At 33.0% G+C, this 19,835-nt stretch overlaps 1 protein-coding gene and 1 long non-coding RNA gene across 7 annotated transcripts; both read left to right on the top strand.

Moving 5' to 3' along the window:
* Positions 1-569: 569 nt before the first annotated feature.
* LOC105320888 (protein mono-ADP-ribosyltransferase PARP14) lies at positions 570-8,905 on the top strand. Of its 3 annotated transcripts, none has more exons than XM_011419018.4 (8): positions 570-959; positions 2,179-3,494; positions 4,813-5,283; positions 5,385-5,540; positions 6,025-6,096; positions 6,464-6,670; positions 7,483-7,644; positions 8,084-8,905. In XM_011419018.4, the coding sequence occupies exons 1-8, from the start codon at positions 739-741 to the stop codon at positions 8,215-8,217; spliced, it is 2,739 nt and encodes a 912-aa protein (XP_011417320.3). In that variant the 5' UTR covers positions 570-738; the 3' UTR covers positions 8,218-8,905. The 3 variants fall into 3 exon arrangements, with proteins under 3 accessions (XP_011417320.3, XP_011417323.3, XP_011417322.3); XM_011419021.4 differs by having other exon boundaries at positions 819-959; positions 1,943-3,494; XM_011419020.4 differs by having other exon boundaries at positions 821-959; positions 1,924-3,494.
* Positions 8,906-10,082: 1,177 nt separating this feature from the next.
* Positions 10,083-18,438, top strand: LOC105320889 (uncharacterized). Of its 4 annotated transcripts, XR_010708338.1 has the most exons (4): positions 10,212-10,230; positions 12,305-12,371; positions 12,492-12,692; positions 17,709-18,438. It is a non-coding gene; the product is annotated as an uncharacterized lncRNA (long non-coding RNA). The 4 variants fall into 4 exon arrangements; XR_010708336.1 differs by lacking the exon at positions 12,305-12,371 and having other exon boundaries at positions 10,083-10,230; XR_010708339.1 differs by lacking the exon at positions 12,305-12,371 and having other exon boundaries at positions 10,178-10,275.
* Positions 18,439-19,835: the final 1,397 nt, after the last annotated feature.

The following is a 19,835-nucleotide window of genomic DNA, read 5'->3' as shown; positions in this document are numbered from 1 at the left end:
AAATAAAAGCAGTAAAATTTTCTTAAAAATTAAGACATTCAGTATAACAAAACAAATAGTGCCTCTTCGCATCGGTTGACAATGGTTTTTTCGGGGTGTCAATTCATCTGTTACCCTCCCAAACAGGCACTATTTATATAGTATCCTTTCCTAAAATCATTTGTTGGTTTAAGTTTTTAGTCCGAGTTTATATATATAATACTTTATTTTTTACACGTGTAAAGCATAGGAAAGTTAGAAAAAAGTATAGAGTTTTATATATAAAAATATGAAGATGACTGTATTAAAAATAGTACATATATTTAAATATAGTATAATACTTAAGTACTTTATTTAGCACAGTCACGGGTTTGCTTTTAGACATTAATACATGAAACAAAATTGCTAACCTTTATCTATTTTTTCAGTAACTTAATTATATTCATGAAATAAATAAAAATTATTGTATCAATAAATGACTTTTTCTTCATAATTCTCGATAATGTTCGGGTTTTTCTATTAGGGGAATTCAAACATAAATCAGATTGATATTTAAAACGAAAGTACGTAAGAAATATAAGTACGATACTGTTATAAATATAAAGAGGTACATGGTGAACATTGTCCTCTCAGTCAACACTGGTATGTAACAGTCAGGCGTATTGATACTGTTATCTACTCAATCTTCCGGCTTGTAAACATTTACAAAAGCGATGTTTTATATTGGTGTACATTGAAATACAGTCAGAACAATCGAAGATGGATAAACTGTCGTCTATCAGAGTGTCAGGCGGGTTTTCGTGTTCTCTATTAACGAGAGGACTATCTCTTCGAATCGACAGCCTAAAGCTGGAATTCATCCTGTCCGCCACCAAGGTACAGCAGGATCTAGAGAGAGACCTGGCGGCTTTTTACGCCACAGTGGAGTGGCCAAAGTCTTCCAGTGACGCTCTTGTCGTCCAGTGCAGTGATTCTAACAGGTATATACCTGTCTGTGCTTATCATACAACTTACAACTATATATATACCTGTCTGTGCTTATCATACAACTTACTACTATATATTTAATGTCGGTGACGATTGTTTCTCAAAGGACTTATCTTCTTTACAAATATATGTATACTTTGTAGACACATATAAATTTAGTTGTCCATATACATGTATAGCATACCTGATCGCTGAAAAGTTAAGGAAATGAGAGTGTGTGAGATTTCCTTTCTACTCGTTTAACAGTTTAATAATGGCTGGATTTATCTCAAATTTATTATGAATTCATTTTTTTTTTTGGGGGGGAGACAAACTTTATATCTGAACCTGTCCTTTGACGCATTCTATGGCTCAAGATTATTTTCCAATGTCTTATTTATGTCTGTAAATCAGTGTTCACACTGATTACTGCAAAAAATAAGGTATGATCTGTCCCTATATTTATTTTTGGAGGGGGTGGTGTTTGTTATTCCTTTATTTAAGGATCATTTTCATAATGAATGAATTTCTTTCAAGAATGTATATTATTATGATTAAAATGAACACTCTATATATATAGATATATCATCTTTACTCAACGCCTTTATATCAGTAACAACTTTCTTTCCTACTAGAGACCCACCACATCTCAAATGTCAACGTTGTGTGACTTATTTTACAAAGGACATATTTCTCTTTAAGGCCATTTTGTAGATTGGATAACTGTATTTTGGTCATCTGATCTTGATGTGTAATGGTTTATTTAAGTGTATGAATTAATCATTAGCTCACTCATTTATATCTGTCTGAGGTTATTATGTGGCCTTCTTGTTTGTTTCCCCCCAATTTTCCTAAAACTATTAGTATCGATCCTATCCCGCGAGTAAATGATACAACCTTTTCAAGAAGGAAGAAATGTTGGTTATTGTTACTGGTAATTACCCACTAGTATATTTGACTTCCGTCTTCTTTTTTTAGTTTGAACCCTCCATTGTAGAAAACAGATGGCCAACATTCAACGCTGAAAACAGAATCTATCTTTACGTGACTGGCCAGTATCTATAGAAAGGCTCAAAGCTTTGTCATCGATAACAGCGATTAGTTCTAATAGTCTTTGGCTAGTGACAAAACTAATTCGACAAACACAAATATAAGTATAAGGTATTGAGTTATGTATCAATCTGAGCTTGATTCGGATGTGGACTTGACTTCTTCCGGTTGAATCTTTTACAGAGACGTAATGAATTGGCAGAAAGATGTTGAAGGTTGCATCGAACAATTTGTGGAGCAGATTGGCGTGAGATCAACACCACTTACATCTAAGAAATGTTCTCACATTATACAGCAACTAGCAAGCCCACAGAAGATACTGATTAAAGAAGATGCTGACTCCCAGTCAGTGCACGTGGTCGGTGTACCGGAGTTCATAGACAAAATAATATTGCAAATAGAACTACTTGAGACCGAAAACTTCAAAAAGGAAAACAAAATGGAAATCAAATTATCAGATAGTGAAATTTTCCTCTTAATGAATTCTGGCATCAAAACAAGAATTGCAAACAGCGTACACTCTGTTACATGTTCTTTTGACTTGTCTCAGAAAAGAATTTTGCTCCTCGGAAATGAAGAAGCTCTGCGATGTGCAAGTATTATAATTGCTAATGAACGATACATTATTAAAGAGAGACTGATTGGTGACATTTCTCCAATTAAAAGCTATCTTTTAAGATTAAAAAACGCTAAGCGACATGTGTGTACGAAAATCGCTGCATCAAGGGCTCTCTGCTACTTGGACACATCTCATTCCGACGTCATAACGTTGTTTGCTTTCACAGAAAAGGATTTAAACAAATCTGAAACTCTTCTTCGTACAACAATAGTGGAAGAGAAAGTTGACATTGAAGGTGATCTCACAGGCTCCATCACTCCTGCGGAATACACCCCGATGTTTAAGCAAATCGAATGTAGATTCTCTGAGCTTGCAAAAATTGACTTCGTTCCCGTCGAATTAGCGGTTCGTATCGTAGCTACTATTGACCACATTCACACAATAAAGAAGGAAGTGGAAGCTATACTTTTAAGAGGCCAAGTATTTGAAGTAACGGACTTTTATCGACCCTGTGTTTTCAGATATCTATTTAGAAATAGAACAGAAGAGTTTAAAACACTTTCCACCAAACATAATGTTGTTGTTTCGACAAACATGAAAATTTCTGCTATCAAAGTTAGAGGAAAATTTGAAGCAATAAATTGTTTTAGGCAAGATGTGGAAAGAATGATACTAACTATAAAATCTAAAAGACATACTTTTTCGTTACCTTCAGAGTACCGGGAAAAGTTCTTGGACATGTGTTTGAATTTAGAAACACAATTAAATTGTACAGTGGATGTCCTCAACCTCTCTGAAGGCCCCGAGGACAAAATAAAACATAAAAAAATTATTGTAATGGCAGGGATGCTCAGTAAAGTAGAATGTGACGTCTTACTTGTGTATTCAGATAAGAAGTACAACCAAATCACCCAGCAGTCAAAGATGGTTGTCAAAACAGGTAGTTCATTCTCTTTTTGTCATTAGGGGTGTTTAGCAAACGAACGTGTGCGTGTATAAAGGAAAATATACATGTGTGCATTTCGTCATCAGTTTTTTGTAATGACGGATTTTTACACGTTAGTTCAATACTATTGAAAAGAAGTGTAGAATGCAAAGTACCAGTAAAATCAAACTTGCAGCTTATATTTTCTTGTTGCTATTTGATCAATTGTGTTTATTTTCTAAAGCCATAATATTAAATATTAATATACGTAATATACGATGCGTATTGATATAAAGAAACATGAGTTTTAACAAAAATTAATTGTGTTGTAGAGGCTTTTTTAAATACACTTATCTTTTCGTACAAAACATGCAATGACCCTCTGATCGACTGTGATATATTAAAATTTATATACATATTTACTTGCAACAAAGGTGTTCAATAAAAATAAACACTTGCAATTTTCAGGTTTTGACTGAAAATTCAGAGTCTTGAAGAATCTATAAATCCAAAGAGTCATTGCTGTTTCATAAGAAGCAATAACTGTATTCAAACCTCTATATCTACATTCAGAGTGAATTTCCCCTTATGTCTGCATTAAAATCGCGGTATTAAATTTGTCTGCACCGCTTGGTAATAAGCATTGAATGCTTAAATAACACAATATCCATTTATCAAAATATGGTTGGGGGGGGGGCGCATGTTTGAATGTTTATTCCCCATGAACAATCTACCAGTATTTCCCGATTTTTAGGGAGAATAAATCTTCATACATCCCGAAGATTCTTGCAATAAATTGTTTTAAATAATATCATATCGAACGACATATACGATGATTCAAAATACATCGGATTCTCATGCTTCTTTTTAGCTCTAAAAATAAAATGTGTCGTGAGTGTCGTCTTTCAAAATTAATATCTCCCTTTTTCATTTATAGTTGATTTGTTTTTGTTTTGTTTTTTCAAAAAATTAAGACTAATGAATATTTTACATTTAATCAAGTCTGATTTCGTCGTATACTTCATTTAGGCTTCGTCTATCGATGGAATGAAAAAAAAACCCATCCCAAAACTTCCGAAGAGGTGGGATGCGACCTTACGGGTACTTTGTAATCTTCACGTCGGGCCATTTGTGTCCATACATGTAGAGATTCGTCATTACAAAGAGTGATGACGTAATGGACATATTGTTTTTCTACACGTACACGTTGATTTGCTAAACCTGCCTTATCGTCTCTCATCGACACCTTACTATCTATCTATCTATCTATCTATCTATCTATCTATCTATCTATCTATCTATCTATCTATCTATCTTATTTTTCCTTGAAAAGGTGGAAAAGCAATTACAAAAGAATGCAAAGAATACTTGAAAGAAAGGGGCGAACCTGATGAATGGAGTGTGACTGCCACTGGAGCTGGAAAACTCAAAAATTGTTTAGCTGTGTATCATGTTATTTCACCGAATACGGGTAGTGGTTCTTCAGAAGAAGCCAGTCCAATGGTTTCCCTAAAGACCGCATACAGCCGCTGCTTTTCTATGTTGGAGAAGCAGAAATTCCGATCTTTGGCGTTATCATGTAATAGAACACTCACAACCAGTCACCAAGTCCAGACTTTAGCAAATTTCCTAAGAGAATATTTTGCTTTCAACACTAACAGTGGGATCAACACAGTTGTATTTTGTGATGAAAGAGAAATTGCTAGTTCTTTTTTGAACGAATTCCGGGCGTCTAAAATTCCATGGACTTGCAGAATGGAGGGACAGCTCAAACACAACACTGCTTCGTATTCTATTAAGCCAGGTTAACCCTTTTATTAGATTGTCTGAAAATATTGTTTGTATTATGATGATTACATGTATCACATCTTTTATTTCAAGAATCTATTGTCCTATATTTACCAGGACTAGACTGGAATACCACTCCAATATGTCACGTGTCCTCTTCCTTCACTTTTGACGTGGGGCCACTGAAGGTACAGGGATTGGTTGGGGACATCACTAACCTTACAGTAGATGCCATTGTTAACAGTTCTAACAAATGTCTTGACCTTCGGAAAGGTAAGCGCTTTTCACATTACCTGATTCGGCCCCCTGAACTAGACTTGTTTTAATAGTAAACAGAGCAAAAGATGTGTGGGTCATCGTACATGTACATACTAGTGTATCAGTGCAATTCCACTTTTGAAGAAGCTAGTACAAAAAATCTTTACCTGATGGTAACTGTTATGCAATGATTTCTGTCACAAATCTCATTTCTCAATCTTCAAAGTAATTAAAGATGATGGGGTTAGCTTCATTTGATAACACCCAGTTTGATATGTTTATATCAATATGTCACTGAATCATGTAATATAACAATTACTGATTATAATATAACAATTCCGACCACCATATTGGCCTAGAATCCCCAGCAATAAATAAATAGTATTTTATTAAGTAAGCTATGATCAATTGCGCGCAACAATATACTTGGGGGAAAAGTTAATGTTGCGTAGGTCAGCAATATGGATAAGCTTCTTGTTTAAATGTGTCCATCCGTTAGGTGCTGTGTCTCAGAACATACTCATCAAAGGCGGTTCTTCGTTGGAAAAACAATTGAATACTGCAGAAAATCGTAAGTTTCCTTTTGCTGTGTATACTAGATCTTTGAAAGAACCCTATGAAAAACTAATTTGTATTCGAGGATGAGCAGTGTTCGCTCATTTTTGTTTATAGTAAGTATTGATAGACAGTGGCAAGAGTGTTGAATGTATATGATGAGGACTAAATGCCAAATTTTAAATGTGATACGCATCAGATTGTGTAATCATCATTATTTGATGTTATTCTTTCATTTTTATTCAAACTGTAAAAATCATTTACGTGACCGAACAAATTTTCTTCCTCTAGTAATTAATAATTTTTAAAGATTTAAACAGTGAACGAAAAGTACTCGTACATGTATTGGTTGATGCTCATTGCGATATTTTTTATCGAGTCAGGTCGAGACATGTTAAAATATGGACTGACAGTGACAACATCTGAGGAAATGTCTCAGATTCGCTGTAGATTTATTTACCACGTCGACGCGGCATCCATCGCCAAAACCAGTCACGTGACTGCTGCCTGGAGGAAGATGGTTGTAAAATGTTTGATGAAAGCAGAGGAGATGCGATTGTCAAGCTTGGCTTTCCCAGCACTTGGAACAGGTTGGTTGTTAATTTACAGAAATTCAGCGTTTAACGACCATTTACCTAGCTAATGTACGGAGGGTTTGATCGTACGTTCGTGAAACCAATCTGAAGGACTTGAATAATGTAATGAATAATGAAAATGATTCATTTTGGGGATTTTCAAATATTTGATAAATACTTAATTCAATGTCCATTGGAATAGCATTAAACAACTGTTAAAGTCAAAGCGCTTTTTATTATACAGGCATCTTATAAAATAAATATCCATAGTCATGGTGATAATAGGTCATGTTTTTATCTTGAACAAAGTAAACCAAACTTATATTTTACCACAAAGGATACACAACACCTTTTATATCAAATGCTCAGTTGCGTCTAATGATTGGGTGATATTTAATTATTTCACAATCAAAACATTTTACAAGCTTTAACATACATGTTTTGAGCCACTGGGTATTGGTACGACAGAAAAATATTATGCATATTGCTTTTTTTAAAACATTAAGTGGATGAAAAATGAAGCAAAAATATACAAGTAAACAAATTAGGTTTATTTTCATCTGCAATAAGTTGCTGTGAAAAAAAACTTTAATTTTATATTATAGAAGATCACATAGAAATTATCGAGTAACTTTCATAATGTAAGAGTCATCCTCTGAACTTTTGATTTGAACTTATCATGATTGAAACATTTACTTATAAATAGCAATATTCATTGCAGCTTAAATTCAGGGAAATTGCATTATACTATTACATAAAGATGTATACACTTATAGATACAATGGGTTGTTTTTATTAGTTTTGTTCATCTACTCATTCTACTGCAGGTTCTTTACATGGTAACCTAAGGATTACAGCACAGTTTATGTTGGAGGCGCTGGAAGAGTTCGGCAGTAAACGACCTCTTCATCTTACCCACATCTCTATCGCTGTTCTAGAACAACATGTGCTAGAAGCGTTGCACAACGGAATGCGAGAGCGATATATAGGTTGTTAAACTTAGTTTCACAAGTACATTAATTAAATCTTTTTATTCCAAGGTTAACTGCAGATCAGTAGTAGTTCTGTGTATTAAGATCGCTGTTTTCTCGGTCGAGTGTGTGGTACGGAATCGCAGTCAAAATTACTGGACTAAATTAGATATATGATCAAGAAATATGTAAAGTTTTTTCACATTCATTGGACAAATATGACTTTCATGAACTTTTCTGTTAAATTGAAAAATTTCCAAATTTTTAAATATCAATAATTTTGAGATATTACTTTGATACCCCAAAATGTCAAAAGTGTTTCGTTTCATCTGTAAAATACCTAAGACGAATTCGCTAATTGTTGGTCATTCTGTTGTAGTAATACCTTTTCTGTTCATGTTATCTTGAATATTACCTGTTTGTATTGTAAACAATAACTATCAAATTTTTTAAACAGAAAACATGAGGTTGTGGAATCCGGAATATGAAGAAAAAATGAGTGATGATTTGCTGATCTGTGGGGAATCCTCTGATATCCTTGAAGAAGCAATACGGTCCATTAATAGAGCTTTATGTGTGTTATTCACATGAAAAATCACTAAAGAATGTCAATAAAATGTAAGCTTAGGGATCATTTGATGACATTTTACGAGGGAGATACTACTGTTCTAATAACAAAATTCATTCGTTGAGATGATACTACATGAAATTGGAATTGGAGATTCAAAATTTTCAATGTTTAAGAGTTATTATCGGACAAAGATCGAAGAAAATGCTAAATATAAGAAAATGCTCAAGGAAAAATTAGATGTATTGTTCATGTTTCAATAGAATATTTTTGTTTATAACATTTGTAAGAGTCATGATGTAAGGGTGAATGATTTATCATTTAATTGTTTAATGTCAAATCAATATGATTTGTGAAAATATTTTATTTTTTCATATTTTTTATGAAATATTAATCGGAGACTTGCCCCTACTTTTTTTACTTTTAAATGAGATATTAAATGTATGTCTATTTGTATGCAAAGTTTTGGAAAGATGACATTACTATATTTTTTTTTATTTGCGTTATAATTTGATTACTCCAAAATTTTGTAACAGCTGTTGTTTTGTTCATTGTGTACTGGCCTTTGAAGCCACCAGTAAAGCAAGAAGTTATAAACTTTGACTTAGATTTTACTTTTATAGTCACTACATGTGTTCAACTTCATACTGTTTTAAAATCATAACTAATAATTGTTCAAACTTAATAAATATTTGTTTGATTTCTTCAAATTATCAATTTCTATGTCAAATTTTAGCAAAAATTTCACAAAAAGTATCATTTCTGTTTGAGGCCCTATATTTCCAAAAAAAAAACGGCATGTCACATGATTCACAATTAAAACAAAGTACTGAGAGTACTGAAAGACGGGGTCTTGAAAGTTTAAATTTGTAATTGTCCAGGATTTCCTCGAATATGCTTCCAAAATTTATTTGAGTTTGAATTAGTTGTAACAATCTATGTTAATTCGGCTTTTTTTGCAATTCTGATACTTTGTCTAAATTTTACTCAATCCCGGCCTTCATAATTGTAGAAAATTAACACAACGGTATACTAGTATTATGTAAAATAAGACACCAAGGAAAATTTTTAAAAATTACTACTAACCGGGAAAATCAAACAACTACCGGTATATCAAAGTAGATAATTTTAATCATTAGATTTATTCAATTTTGTGATCCAAGGGAAAATCCACAAGTCGGATAGTATCCGTAATAAAAGTTTAACTTCTGAATTAACAAACAAAGTGAACATTTGTATACCAAACACAGGCACCTGACGTTAGAAATATTTTTTTTTACAATAAGATTCCAAGAACTAAAGAAGTAAAATTTAGACAAAGTATCACACAATTGCAAAAAAGCCGAATTAACATAGATTGTAACAACTAGGCCTAATTCAAACTCATAAATTTTGGAAGCATATTCGAGGAAATCAAGGACAATTTCGAGACCCTGTCTTTCAGTACTCTCAGTACTTTGATTTTTTAAGGGTATTGTCGGATGGCAGACTCATCCAAAAAAACTGTACAAGCAAAACGAAAAAAAAGATAATTCTCAAAATCACGAAAATTCTAATCCTTCAGCTCCTTTGCGGTTCAATGGTTTCTTTATTTTCACGTCCATCTATTACATGCTCCCAATCCCAAGGTGGGGAGGGGGGGGGGACTCCATTTTTTTTTGTATAATATGATAAGCATTTTTTTTAAGCGTAAATTAAAAAAAAAATTTTAAAGTGGAGGGGTCAACTCCATGATAAGTCAATTTTCTATGTGTAAATTGAAAAAAAAAATTATTATGGGATCCGTATTGTTTGATGATAAAAATCTCAGCGAATAAAAAATCAGGGACGTATATACGTTCCTGGCAAAATATGATGTATTAAAATAAAGTAGTGCAGAACAAATGAGTATTTAAGAAAACAACAAAAACTCCGCCTGGCCTGGCTCGGATTTTGCTACTCATTTTAGTCACTCTCGAATCCGATCGGGATCGGCATTACCAACGTTCTCTCCAAAAAGAGAGGACAGGGCTGAGGACATCGAAGAGATACTCAAAGTTTGTTTGTGTTGGAGAGTGGTTGATGGTTTAACACGTGATTTCGTGCGTTTATTCCTTAGCAAATGTTTGATTGTTAAATAATATGCAAGTCATCATAAAGCAGTTTTAAATAAAATGTGTACATTGTCTTATGATTGACAGATTGAAAACATCGAATATAAAAATAAAATCATATAAAGATTTGGTAATTTAAAAAAAATCTTTTTCTCGAAAACTTTTGGCAAGAAAAGCTGAAACTTATGATGAAGCATCCTCTGGTAGTGTTGATTCAAGTTTGTTCAAATCATGATCCCCAGGGTTAGCTTAGTGCACAATTTGGTGTCAAATTTTTACATAATTACGAATCTATTTATTCTATTAAGAACAATCTTTAAAAATCCTGTTGTCAAAAACCAAGTGGCCAAAAAAGCTGTAACTTGTATGGAAGCATACTATTTAAGCATTAAATTACTATTATTTTGAAAGATATAGCACAGGAGTCAGCAATCTTATCAATGAATAATACCTAAAGTCAAAATTATTAAAAACCCAGCCATGAGCACCAATTGAGCACGTTTTAATGTGGGCAACCCAATTTAAAAATAAATTGATACATGTATACCACTTACTTTGTAATTAATTGAATTATATTCTTGTTCAGTGAACATAATGACGTCTTCCTTCTGTTTGATGGACCGGGTGTGTCAATTGACAATTTTTATGGGACAGTTGTAATATTTTGATTGGCATAATTATTGTCATTTATCAAATTACTCATATAGTTAATGTATGCAGGACACAGAAAAAGTATGCAGTAATCAACAATGTTGAAAGTGATTATAATGAGATTAAACAGGTCTAGGCAACCTCCGTTTTTGGAGGATAGCTCAATTTCAAGATGGCTGCTGATTTTTACCATATATGGAAAGTCACTTTGCATTGTGGGTGAAATTATCCTCCATTTTTGGAGGATAGCATTGGTATATTTCAAAGGCTTCGTGCATATCTTTAATGAGAAAATGCAAGCACCAGACCATATGGGAATTAAAGTTAAGGGAATAAACTAATGATTGTATGCGGCGATTTGAAATTCTATGTATAGTATTTTCACAATATGCTTTGAAAGTGTGTACTTCCTGTGTTCAGTTTTACAAATGACATAGACTATTTACATGTTTCATTTAATAAAAATCACAAAATAGTGATGTTTATTACTCATTAAAACATTAATGAGTTCATTCACGTTGAGAGACACACAATAGATATCTTGATCTGCTATATTGTACATGTACAAAGTAAATGTTTGCATATACCTTAGGAACTTTGTAGCTCTTATTCTAATTAATTCACATGTTATTAAGTATCATTTAAATTTAATCCCTTCACACAAAAAGACATTGTTAAATTTTATTAATCAAAATGATACCATTTATAGATATCAATTATCCAGAATATTGAAAAAAATGTGAGAGTCTTCACATAAGATATTTTTCTTTAAAATCAGCCCTGCAATTATTTAAACTTAAATATTTATTAAATATTATCAATAATTATAATTATCAATAGCTAAATAAGGTGATATTTTTATAGTATAATAATTATATTTTATTCATAGTTAACTCCCTTTGTAAAAACAGAGTTAAGTGCCCTTCATCTGAAAAGATCCACCAGGGGGCGCATACATCTATCCTCCAAAAACGGAGGATAAAATCTATCCTCCAAAAACGGAGGTTGCCTAGACCTGTTAAAAATATATCTAACAGAAAATATGAAGGCAAGGAAAGGGGCAATGTTCCTGAGAGTAAAATTCACAGTCAATGGAAAAGTTTGTTTTTTAATAATTTGAAATAGGAAAAAATCATCATTGTTCATGGGAGACCAATGTTTGTGGCTTTCTTGGGTAACCCTTGCCTACAAATTTACACCCCATAAACCTATACACAATCAGTTGTGTAATGTTTATTCAAATTACCCAGATTATACACCAACGAAATAACGTCCAGGAAAGTTTTGGCTGACCATGAACACTGACCCCCATGAATAAAAATGATTCCACAGTATTGCATATAAAATACCCTATTTCTTTGGATAGGTAATATTTATCAATTCAGGGTTGACAAATGGATTATGGATACTGTTCACACACAAAATAAAACCAGGTTTACTATCACATTGACAGCTTTTCTCTTGTCTTAATCATTAGATATGTTAATTTAAGCTTTGTCCCTGCCTTATTTTGTAGTGCACAACTAGATCCTGTATGTATTTTATTTTGACAGAATTCAACTTGGCATAAACACCATGGAGGAAGACAAGGAAAGAGTTCAACAGAAACATAAAATATCAAGGACACTGCCAGCATCCATCAGTCGCTGGGAACGAAACACCAAGCTTCCAGAAGGGGCAATTCTCCTTAACCCTTATGAAGTCAAACAGGTTATTGAGAAGAAGTTATCTGCTCACCCTGATTATACAGACACGTAAGTAGACTTGACGACTTGCCTTTAAATTTTGTTTGACCATTAACTTATGCTTGATTAAGTATTGTAAACAAAAAAAATAGAAAAACAATATTTGAAAATTTTCTGCTAAAAATATAACATTGCCTCTTTAAGGTTTGTAGGAAATTTAGATATGCAACTTGTATTTTAACAGTTATGCTGTGCTAGCAATATACTTTGTTGCTTTTGTGAGAAATGTGACTCATGAGCCTCTTGTTTTTAATTGATATTTAAGCTCAAACAATAACTAGCAGGGTTCAACATTGAACAAATTAATATCTTGCTCTGAAGTGCATTTGAAGAAGGAAGGAAAATTTTCATAAAATTATATTGAAACAAGCGGTACATGTTTGTTTGAATATTGACTGCCTAGATTCGGAAACTTGTGGAAACGAGGACATTGAGGTTCAAATTTTGACACAGAATTGTATTAAGAAAAATTCTTTTCAGGAATACTGAGGCAAAGTTTGTGAAATTTTAAAAAGGCTTTTATTAGTAATGTTTTAGTGTATAAGGATACACAGAAATAGCAAATTTAAAATTTTAAAATTAAAGTTTTTGAATAAAAAGTATGTATGCAAAAAAAATTGAGAAATCCAGATTAAATTCAGCTAATACATAGAAACTTACAAAAATACAAATTTAAAACTTACCCTTTAGAGATTTTTTAACAAGTTTTTAAAATGTAATAATTTTTATTGATTGCTAAATGATCGGTACAGCCTAACCTTACCCAGATTATGCTAAATGATCGGTACAGCCTAACCTTACCCAGATTAATATTGCGAAAGTTATTTCAGGGAAACGAGTACATTTACAAACACAAGAACCTCCACAAGGGTATAATGAATATGATTGACACTCTAGGTGTTGTACTATTGCTGTCTTGTTTAGGTTGGACTGTACACACACACAGTGGCAAAAATGACTAATAACTTACATACAATACCAACAGGACAGTCTCTCTATGGCCTGCCAAAAGCACTCAACACTGTTACAAACGGATGAGCTTGTATTAAAACAATACCTATTATTCAACTGTAAATATCTCCTTCTCCTTTGGTTCATTTTCAGCTTAGCACCTGGCAGCTAATTTTACCCACATGCACATCAAGAGATCCAATACAATAATTATTACAAACTAAGAATTCATTTATTAATACATTGTAAATTTAACCATATTCAAATGCCACGCAGACTAACTTAAATATCTTACATCCTCTATCTCCTAAATGTCAACCTCAATTTGACAAAACCTCTCAGTTTGTTTGGTACCATAGTTAGAGTTCTCTGACTGGGTTCTGCCTGAGTGCAAGCATCCACTATTTTTGCTTTTCTCTTCGCTACTGGAAAGTTGCACATCTTTTGAGTGGTTTGATGGGTACTGTGTGTTTTCTAATAATTCTCTCCTTCAGAAGCATTTCAGATGATTCATTCCCTGCAACATCTGGTTTCCTTGGTTCCAAGTTCTCTTTTGGCCCCTGGATATCTCTTTCATCCTATGAACATTAGCTGCTTTTAGATTGATCTGTAAACTCACCTATAAAATCTCAATAATCTTGATTCAATCATTCTTCTCAATCAGATACTGTAACAGACTTTCAGGTGGTTAGTGTTCTTCTTGAACATTGCTTCCATTGGTTTGTCAGCTGATTTACTGTCCAACTTACTGGTAGTCAGACTCCTCTAGCAAACCTCGATGACTTCTCTTTTCATGTCTCAACATTAATCTCCTTATTGCTTGAGTAGCGCTGCAAAATGTGTTGTTAAAAATTCCTACTGCACACTTCAGGATGTGGTTCTTGTATGCTTCTCCTGTCTTAGCAAAGAAAGTGCAAATAGGACACTTAGAGTTTGACCTGGAGTCACTTTTGTCTTTGCTTTGGCCATGAACCCACTATCTGACTTTAGATATTTAATGATCAGATGGTTCAGTTATATCCAACAATGGTACGTCTTTAAATAAATAAAGGTGGTTTGACATTATGCTTCGTAATTAACTCACCACATGAAGGACCTGTGAAAGTTTCTTCTTCTGTCACATCCCGACTTTCTCTCAAAAGAAAGTTTTATCCACTTTCCCTGACCTAAAATAGATGCATTATAACTCAACATGACGTTCACTGTCATAAAATCAAGTCCAAATATTTCATTAATACCAATGTCTGCCATTGCAAACTTCTGATCAAAAGAAAGACCTGATATTGTGAAAGGAATCATGACTTTCATGGCTGTTCCATACTGTAGATTCCTTATTTTACCCAAGTACTTAATTCCACGATTTACCATCAAATCGCGATAACATAAAATCGCGAATGCCGAAATTTTATCTTAGTTTCATGTTGTTTACATGTGTCTCAAAATTAAAAGCGAGATTTTAAAATTTGCGAGACGGGCTTCTCGCGATATTACGCGGATATTAATTCCTCCCCTTTAATTAGGAATTTACATATGCTGTGTAAACCTGGCAAGGTTTTAGTTTGTTCTGTCAACCACAATATTGAGTATGTCTGGTGAAATGATAAAAATGTTGCACCAGTAATAATCAGCAGTTTCACCGTATAACCATTGAGTGAAGCATCAACAAAATTACCAACCTCACCTGCCTTGTGACTGACACCAGTCCGGCTTGACACATTCCATGCTTTATCATTTGACTATCCTCTGTCTTGGCAGTCTTTAAGTGTTTAGCGACAGGGTTTGTACCTAAAGATTCTTTTCCTAAAGAATTTTTCTTGATGTGACCTTTCTTCTTACAAAATTTACAGATCACAGGAGATGATATTGCAGGTTTTGGTTTTGTTACTTCAAGCTTAAGTATCTTCATCTCCTCCTTTTATATCCTGCACTGGTCTTCTCAGTACAGCTGTAGATTTCATAATTGATAGTTAAGTTCAAAGTTAAGCAGCGATGTTACAGTGTCCTAAAGCTTAAATTTCTTATAACCAGTCTGATGTGAATCAACAAACTTTATACTTTGACATAGAGTATTTCTTTAAATCTTTATTTATTAATAAATATAATACATGTATTGACAGCAATATTCAACACTTTTGATGCATAATTGTGACGTCATTTCTAGTTTTTCCTTAAAGGGGCTTGGACATTTTTTTTTTATGTATAAAATGGTGTACTGGTGCATTTTAAATGATTGACCAAAATATTGATTGCTTAAGACAAGTTACAAGCGAGATACAGAGGTAAGAATTGATTGTTAAGTACTGTAAATTCATTATGAAACGAGGAGTTTATTTTCGCGTAAAATCGCGAGAAGCACCCTTCGCGGATTTTAAAATCTCGCCATTATTTTCTGAGAGTTGAGAACTATAAGAAATAAATAGCAAAGTTCCACGTTTGCGATTTTATAATCTCTCGATTTGATACAACCCAGCGTGGTCGCAGAATTAAGTACTCGCGCAAAGATTGAGTCCTATAGTTGTTTATAAAAAATGAAATGTGGAGAATTTCTATTTTTTAGACAAAATGACATGCAAAAAACAATTTAAACTAACTCAATATCTTCATGAATACTATTATCAACAAAAGAAAGTTACATTTGATTGAAACTTACACCAATACAACTCATATGTAAAAATGACAATATTCGAGCTTTGTTTACAAAACGAAGAATTACGAACCCTGTATCTTGCCTATAACTTTATATTTGACTTTCAATTTTGACATAACATTATAAACCTTTATATTTATCATTATAAACATTGAAAATGGAAAAATAAAATTTGAAAATTTTAAGTCAAATCCTATCAAAGTCCCTTTAAACACTGCAAATGATCTGTTTAAATTGCATCAGCATAGATTATTTAAATGACATTAAATAAAGAAAATTTCATTTATTCCCCCAGGAAAATCATATTCCCCTTGGGCGTTGCCGTTGGATAATATGATTTTTCTAGGAGATTAATCTTCATTTCTCCCTCACCATCATTCAATAAATTGTGTATTTTATATCAATATTAATTTTAGTTTAAATATATATTCCAGTTGAGTTCAGTGGTATAAGCTGATAGACATTCTGATACTCTATCATTTCATTGAAGAATTGAAACTTTATATCTTAATCAGATGTCTACATAACTGCAAATAACTATATATATTTTTATCATCCTTTAAGTTGAGAAAAAAGATAGTGACCTCGACCTGACCTTTAGGCAATAACAAGATGGTCAAATTTGACTAGAATAATAGAATCATTTGGTTATATGATCTGTTTGACAGTGTCAAAATTTCACAAATTTCGTAATACCCCGGTATAAGAAGTTTATGTCTGATAATGAGAAGACTTGAAGTCTATATGATAAAGGTTGTCTCATAAAGGTGATGTATTGTCTCGATGAGCTCTGTAATCTCTTATTACCTACGTTTAACTTTATCATGAAACCTCAAGGTAATCATTAAATTCTTTTGCCTTTACAATACTATGATAGCTAAGGAGGATTAGAAAGTGACTTCAATGACAATAGTGCACCAAAACTATTAAATATCACAACATTCTTGGCTACAAACTTTATATTTTACTTGGTGATCATTAAAGGCCTGCAGATCTCTTTTTACCAAAAGTTTACAATATGAATTGATGTTTGTAAACATTAAAGCTGTCAAGTATTAAAAAGATACACAATTTGGATAATATGTGTATAGATTTCAATATCACCAGTATTTGTGACTGCATCCATGAAAAGAAGTTAAATGATTTTAAAACTGTAAAAATAAAATTTGATTTTAATGTTATGATACATTCCTTGTCAGAGAACAATTGAATGGAATGCAGTTTGTGACATCAAATCTGATTATGATATAGTGTATGAAGTAGAAGTTAGTGACTTTCTAGTCAACTCTGTGAAATCAATCGAAAAGCCTCAACATATACTGCTAAAGTGAGTAATATATGGCCCCTGGGCTTTTTGCTGTGTGAAATGAAAAATTAGTGTATATATATTTTTATTTAAAACAATTTTTCACTGGTATATTTTGAAGGTTTCTCTTACAAAAAGGACCAGTGATGGCAGCTTCTGTAGCAGGTGTTACCGCTTCCTATCTCGCAGCAGGCATGCCAAAGGTCTTCTCATACTCGGCATCTTCATCATTAGCCATGATTGCAGGCACAACATTAGTATCAGTGCTGCCAACAGTTTCCTCTCAGACATTTTTTATTAGAGAACCAATTATAAGTGGTCTCAATGTAAGCTTGCCTCAAGTATTAGCAACGAGCTTGGCCACTCAGACTGTGTTTGGAGTATTCTGTCCATGTTTTCTAACCACCTTAAGAATGTTCTCAACACAGAACAATTCTAGTTCACTGAAAGGAAATTTTGCATGGATGTATAAGGCAATTTTACAAAACAAAAAGTTTACCAGGATGCTTTATGGTTGTTTGACCGTACAAATTGTCTTTGGAGGTCTTCTGCCATATTTTACTCTAATACAGTTTGAGGATTTTGTAGCTAATGTGGTGAGCCCTAAATGATATGTAAACTTGAAATCCATTTTTTCTGGTAAACATATCTTTGCACTTTCAATTTTATGGATAAATATATCAGAATAATTGATTTTATGAAATAAAAAACTTTAAATTTGTTGTTTGATGATGTCGTAGAGTTGACATGTGCATGTATTTGACCATTGTCTTCAATAAATTGTTTTATGCAATTTGTGATTCCAAAAGGATGTTGTTTACTCAGAATAAAAAGAACCTTACTGATGAAAATGCAAATCCATCCTTTGTATGTTATTGCGAATTATTTTTCTTTTTCTAACCAAATACAGTCAAACTTCATTATCTCGACTAGATGGGATTGTTTAAACTGCAATATATCAAGGGTATAAAATTAAAAAATAAGTGGTTGGGACTTATTATTATTACCCGAGAATAAGTTATTGGCATTCCAATATTTTTCAGGTCACCTGTAATCTGTTTTAATCCGTCAGCATGCTTTGTGCATTAACAGTTTAAACTCTCTGAGCCTGCTAGGGTTAACTTGACCAACATTTTGCGTAGCATCTTATTGTATTTGAGGAGTAGAATATTTATAAATATTCCCTGTTTTGGAGGGTAGCAGTATATAAATAGTGCCTGTTTGGGAGGGTAACAGTTGAAATTGACACCCCGAGAAAACCATTGTCAATCGACGCGAAGCGGAGGTTGACAATGGTTTTCGAGGGGTGTCAATTTCAACTGTTATCCTCCCAAACAGGCACTATTTATTTTGTTATACTGAATGTCTTTTTTTAAAATTTTTAAGAAAATTTTACTGCTTTTATATAGGAATAACGTGAATTATACAGCGAACCGTACGCGCATAATTTTCGAGCATGTAACATTTTTTAATTTTAACCCATTGCCAAGTGCGTTGCTAACGCTGAGGGTAATAGTAAATATTATTAACTGCGTCTTAACCAATCAGATTTCAGTATTTAACATGAAAGTATAACAATTACAATTGATACCCCCGAGAAAACCATTATCAACCGAGGCGAAGCGGAGATTGACTGGTTTTCGAGGGGTGTCAATTTCATCTGTTGCCCTCCCAAACAGGCACTTTTTGTTTGATTATACTGAATGTCTTAATTTTTAAGAAAACTTTTTTGCTTTTAAATTGTTTGACGTGAATTCTGCGGCGAACATTACGCGCATGTAACGGTTCGTTGTCATGTTGTGTTACCCGTTGCCAAATTTGAGGGAAATAGAACGGATTATAAACTGCGTCAGATTTCAGTATTCAGTGTTTCAGTATTATATGTACAACTTGATATTTCGCAAACAAACTAAGCACAATGTTACTAAGTAATATGATTATAAATGAAGCCTCTACTAAAATTGTGAAATGTATGGTCAAAGAGACGGGGGTTTTGGTATAAGAATGGGGCTCTAGTGGTAATTTAGCGAATATGCATTACTACATGTAATAATTCCTTAAAAATCTTTTTCTCTCCTTCTAGAATTCAGCAGACAAACTAAGCACAAAATTATGGTGAGCAAGGAAGCATCTTCTAAAAAATTACGGGCTCAGTTTCTTTGGTTCTTGTATTAGATCCGGACTCTAGTGGTAATTTAGTGAGTAAGCACATATATATAATAATTCTTTAAAAAAAACTTCTCTACTT

Source organism: Magallana gigas, chromosome 8, assembly GCF_963853765.1.
Source record: "Magallana gigas chromosome 8, xbMagGiga1.1, whole genome shotgun sequence".
NCBI lineage: Eukaryota > Metazoa > Mollusca > Bivalvia > Ostreida > Ostreidae > Magallana > Magallana gigas.
The sequence above is the reverse complement of the archived record's forward strand: the minus strand, read 5'-3'. Positions and strand labels throughout refer to the sequence as shown.